This window comes from Sprattus sprattus (genome assembly GCF_963457725.1).
Source record: "Sprattus sprattus genome assembly, chromosome: 18".
In the NCBI taxonomy this organism is placed as follows: domain Eukaryota; kingdom Metazoa; phylum Chordata; class Actinopteri; order Clupeiformes; family Clupeidae; genus Sprattus; species Sprattus sprattus.
The window spans coordinates 22,068,452-22,074,230 of NC_137916.1; the positions used below are offsets into that span (position 1 = coordinate 22,068,452).

The following is a 5,779-nucleotide window of genomic DNA, read 5'->3' on the forward strand; positions in this document are numbered from 1 at the left end:
CATTATGTGTACTATAACTTCGGGAGGAATTCACACAGTGGGTTTTAGACTTGGAGGAGGAGACACAATGTCCCATTAAAGATCAAGTAGCTGTTTGCTGGTTTTGTGGTATTTTCGTGAAACATTTAGTAATGATAATGTAAAACCCACCCATGTGTCAGAAGTAATTGTGCTTTATGGCTGCAACTCAGACATCATTGGGCCTTGAACTTAAAAGAAAGGATGGGGGGGGGGGGGGGGGGGGGGGTAATAATAATAATACTGCACCAACATTACAAGCTTTGGCAAGCATTTCATAAACTTTTAACCTGTAAGTGACATTTTAACAATGTGGTTTAGCTAGCTGTGTTTACAGAGGTATTTTAAAAGCCTTTTAATGCTGCATTGCAAGGAAAGAGTAACATAGTGTGTGTGTTTGTGTGCTGTCCTTTGTTTCTGTGTGTGTGTGTGTGTGTGTGCGTGTGCGTGTGCGTGTGCGTGTGCGTGTGCGTGTGCGTGTGCGTGTGCGTGTGTGTGTGTGTGTGCGTGTGTGTGTGTGTGTGTGTGTGTGTTTTATGTATATGTGTGTGTGTGTGTGTGTTGGGGTTCTACGACACAGATGTCATGGTGTGGTCCAATGAGCGCGTGATGTGCTGGGTGCAGATCATCGGTCTCAAGGAGTACGCCGACAACCTGACGGAGAGCGGCGTGCACGGAGCCCTCCTGGCCCTGGACGACACCTTCGACTACACCGACCTGGCCCTGCTACTCCAGATACCCAATCAGAACATCCAGGTAGCATCTGAAATCCGCCAATCAGGAAACTCACCGATGCAAAAGAGCTGCTTCTGTAGCTCAACGTGTAAACCAAAGGGTTAACAGCACCAAGGTCTTCGGTTTGATACCCAGGAGCACTGATACTGATGAAAATATATGTTGATTCTGTAGTGAAAGTCCATTTAGATGGAAACGTCTGCTAAATGAATAAATATAAAATATATTTAATTATAAAATACAAAAAAAATACTACACAAGCAAGCAGTATGTGCTTGTTGCAAAGCTTATAATAATCAGATTTACTGGTCAGCCCTGGCTTGTTTTCAAACTTTTCTACTTTGTTGATCTACGTCTTACAGGCACGACAACTCCTGGAAAAGGAATATAACTCACTCATCTCCATGGGAACCGAGAGGAGACCAGATGAGGTAAGACACTCGAGGGAGAACTTGCGGTGAAAGTTTAAATCCTACCATTGTGTTGTAACATCACTGAGGCATGTCGATGCTCATTTTATGACTGGGATTTTTCTATGCCACCTGCCAATTAAGTTGTTTACTATGCAAATTGTGTGTGGCACCTAAGGCAAGTTCAAAGTGGTACATTTACAGGAAATACTGTGAATGGCTGGGGTGTGGCAGCTGTAAACATTATTTTCTTCACTCTCACTCTTTTCCTCTGACTCTCTCTCTCTCTCTCTCTTTCCCTCTGACTCTCTCTCTCTCTTTCCCTCTGTCCAGGATGGCACAAAGACGTTCACACGCTCGCCCTCGTGGAGGAAAATGTTTCGGGAGAAGGACCTGCGCGGCGTGACCTCAGACTCCTCGGAGACGCTGCCCGCCAACTTCCGTGCCTCGGCCATCTCTACACCCTCAGTCACACTGAGGAAGGTCCAGAGCGAGGGTGAGGATTGACCGAGGATCGTCTGAACCCTGTCCCGTTCATATACATTTCTAGTTTTCTGTTGAGATATAGTATACCAAACCCCTATGTATATATGATGAGAACTACAGTTGACTAATGCAGTAGTGCCCTTGCAACTACTGATAGCAAAAAGCAAGGATAGTGGCAAACACTTTGTAACATATAGAACTTATCTTTTGTGTAGATACATACCTATGATACACTTTAATTTATAAATTACACACAGTAAGACCAATAACTAATAATAAAATATAACAATTGTAACGATATACTGTAATAGAATGTGTGTGAATGAGGTCTCTCTCTCGAATGAACGGGATTCAGACAGTTTTGCTTAACTCTCAACGGACAATGGAACAATGAAAAATATCTTGTAACCTACACAACATTTGTTCCTTTTTCCTCCCTTTTGTAATGTCCTCACTCACTGTGTGATAATTTTTGATATATTGGTTCATACCTTAGCATCTTAAAAAAGAACACAGACATCCACCTGGAACTCATATAGCAGGTCCCTCAAACAAATCGACAAGCACATTTTGTTTATCCTCTCAATTTTCTATTTCATATCACACTAGGGAAAACACAGAGTTCTATAGGGCCTCCATTAGTCTCAGTATTAAGTATTTCTACACAGAGCCTAATAGTTATTCGTTTACATACTGACAATATTTTGAAATACAAATTTTTGGGGAAAAAAGTTTTGGAACAAAAAAAATTTGACTGCATTATGTGTCTGTGGTTATGTACTTCAGTTGATCATTACCATCTTTATTGAGGCTAGAGCACTGAAAATGTAAAAGGCATCATCCTACCAAAGACGGTACTTTGATTGAGGGTAGCAGGAGGTAATCAATTCATTGAAAATCTGGAGTAAAACATTACATAAGGGTCATATTGGGTGATAGCAGTTGTGAATGCTGTGTTTCCCTTTGCAAGAGACATGCTGCATTTGGCATTGGGTATTTTTGGTTTGTGGGTTTTGTTTAAATGATTCCTGGCGGCAGAAAATGGTTGAAACCAGTCTGAAAAGAAAAAGTGTGTAGCTTAAAGACCAGTGTAATAATCATGCTCTCTCACGCACATTCCTTTTCTGTAATATTCTCTCTCTCTCTCTCTCTCTCTCTCTCTCTCTCTCTCTCTCTCTCTCTCTCTCTCTATTTGTTTGTCTGTCTGTCTGTCTCTCTCTCTCTCCCCTCACTGTCAATTTAATCTAATTAAATAATACGTTAATTGTGTTTACAGTCGTATTTTAGCGTTGCCAAATGTTGCCAGCTCTCTCTCTGCTTTTCCCAATTAAGTGCAATTAATTTGTTATCGCTGTGTATACATAACAATATTGCCAAATAACAAAACAGACATTACGACAGCTAACTCGTTTTCTGCCCTTTCTTCCCTTTTCCCTCTCCCTCCCTCTCCATTAGTTAACGCTGGACCCAGAGGGGAGTCTGGTTCAGTGAGGACATACTCTTGCTGAGAGGCAGGAAGGTGGGCTGCCCTTTTTGAGTCTTATTCTACACTCCACCTCTGTACTACCACCCCCAGACCTGGACCACACACACCCAGGCCTGCCGTCAGGGGAAGGAGGGGGTCAAAGGGTACAGGCCCAAGGCCCAGGGGTAGCTCATGCAAAGCTCTATGATTAAATGTGTGTGTGGGAGAGGAGATGGAATATGGAACACAGCAACCTGTGTGTGTGTCGGGGTTGTGGAACTGTCACAACAGCTCTGTCAAGACCATAGGCCTGTGTTTTGTTGTGGTTGTTGTTGTTGTTGTTGTTGTTACTATTGTGGTTGTTATTACCTCCAGCAAGGAGGTTATGCGATCGGGTCCGTTCATTTATTTATTTATTTGTCCGTCTGTCTGTGGACAAGATTTCTCAGAAACTACTGGGCGGATCTTTCTGAAATTAAAATTTCAGGATGATCCGGATCTGCATCCGGATTCTTTCTTTGTTTTCACACCTAAAGTGACATTTCTCGAAAACCAATGACCGGATTTTAATGAAATTACAATGAATGTAGACTTTGGGCTATGGTTCAGATGAACGTTTTAGATCTTGCTTTACTATCAACGTCAACCCTTGCTGGAGGTCAGAAATCTCGGATTGCTCTTGTTGTTACTGTTCCTGTTTTATGACAAGAATGCCATGTGTTGGACATCTGGCAGTTCAGGGATTGTTTTTTGTTTTAGTTTTTTTGGAGCCTGAGGTTGTTGTGGACTGTGGTATGGATGGCTGAAACTTGGCATGCTGATGGAGGACGTCTGTATATATGTGTGTGAGAGAGAGCACTTGCATGCATGTTGAGGTGGGATGTGTGTGTGTGTTGGGGGGGATTCTAGCGTAAGTTGAAATCAGGTCACAGCATCCAGTGGATAAGAGCATTCACTAAACGATGATTCCACTGTTTGTCCACAGGTGTCGCCGTTGCCATGGGCACCACAGGAGTCTGCTTACATTCATTCATGGAAGTCACAAAAAAATATCAACAAAAAGCAGAGAAGCTATGAGTCTATTTATAAATATAAAATCTATCGGTCTGACCATTCTGCAATAACAGGACAAGAGCAGGAAGAGAGAGAGTTGGAGCGATGGGGAAGATGTGAAAAAAACATCAGAGAAAATTAAGGATACAGAAGACATGAAGAATGTATGAAAAAAATATATACATGGAAAGAACAAGAGACAGAGAGTGCGACTGGACTTGGAATGGAAGGAAGGAGGCAAAAAAAACGACTGTTTTATCTTTCTCTCTGTTGTTCTTTGGTCACAATCTGTGTTTGTGCTGATGATGACCTCGAGTTTTTCTCTCTCTTCTTTTTCATTTCTATGGTGCTGCCATACTTCTGTTGGTTAAAAATTCTTAATTTTAAACTCCATCTGAGTGCTGCAATAAGAGTGCGTCCCCACACCACCCCCCTCACCTATACTGGTGCCCATTGTGGCTCGAGCTTGAGATGGCAGAGCGCAGGTTGGCGGAAAACGGTTGGCTACTCTCCTCGTTCGTCCCCACCGCAGATAGCGAGGGAGAGCAAAAGCATGCTCCGCAGACACTCTGGTGCCATCTGTGGGGTTGAGTGTGGACTCCGTTAGAGGGAGAATCCGCTGAAAGAGACCAGCAACCTGGTCTTTGACAATTGCAAGGGGGGGAGGGGGAGAAAGACAGGCCGGAGCGTTTCTCTGATGTGTTTTTTTTAAGCTCCTCAATGACTAACTCAACATATGTAACAGTATGAGCATGCTGATTATGCACAGCAAGGGAGAACAGCTTGGGTTGTGATGGTTCTCCAGCGCATAGGCCCATTGCCTGGCCAATGATTCAGATGCTGGAAAAAACGGTGCGGTTAAATCTTTGGAGATTTCAGTTGATAACTATAACAAACAATGGTGTATGCAGCTGAGATTGAGGTTTCTGTTTTTTGAAGAAAAAAAAAATGTGTTCAGTAAGCGTGTCGAGTGAGCTTGGCGGCCATATTGGAAGGGTCTGTGTCAGCCTTGTTCACATGGCTGGGCAGGGGGATCCATTTGTTTACAGCGTGATGAAAAATTGGAATGTCGAGCGGACAGGAAGAGAGAGAAGGACTGAGGGAGAGATAAAACAGACCGTGTGATCTGAAAAAAAAAGAGAGAGCAGAGATGTCCTAATTCACAGAGTAACTTAACCCACGCAAGCCATAACAGAAAACAGGGAACGGAGAGACAGAACGGACTCGGGTGAAGGACAATGTTTAGCTTCTGTGTTGCGATGCATGTCAAACAACCAAGATGACAATGGAATTAACATTTTGGTGGAGAAGACAATGTGAATTTAAAATAAAACAAAAAAATATATGTATAAATTAAGATACAAGGATGAGCTTGGGGAACAATTTGTAAAATGTGTGTATTTTCATTTTAATTTTTTAATTTTTATGATAACTATATTTATTTTCTTTATGTATGTATTGAATAACTGTATGTACATGTTCATTTAATACTTAATTCTGACTGTAATTTAATTTTATCTAGTTTAAAAAGTAAATATGAAATATAAAAAAACATGGTCATTAAAAATATGCTACTTGTATGTGTAAATTTCAAGAAAACAATTGTGTTATG

General features: G+C 41.8%; 1 protein-coding gene across 1 annotated transcript in view; it reads left to right on the forward strand.

Annotated features, from left to right (window-relative positions):
- The window catches only part of ppfia3 (PTPRF interacting protein alpha 3), a gene marked incomplete at both ends in the record, with an annotated part of 27,636 nt that extends 24,479 nt beyond the window's left edge, over positions 1-3,157 (forward strand). The window contains 4 exons of the mRNA XM_080856899.1: positions 599-774; positions 1,116-1,184; positions 1,497-1,659; positions 3,105-3,157. Of these exons, the coding sequence (XP_080713025.1) occupies positions 599-774; positions 1,116-1,184; positions 1,497-1,659; positions 3,105-3,157 (461 nt within the window). The remainder of the gene's footprint in view (positions 1-598; positions 775-1,115; positions 1,185-1,496; positions 1,660-3,104) is intronic.
- Between the last annotated feature and the right edge of the window lie 2,622 nt (positions 3,158-5,779).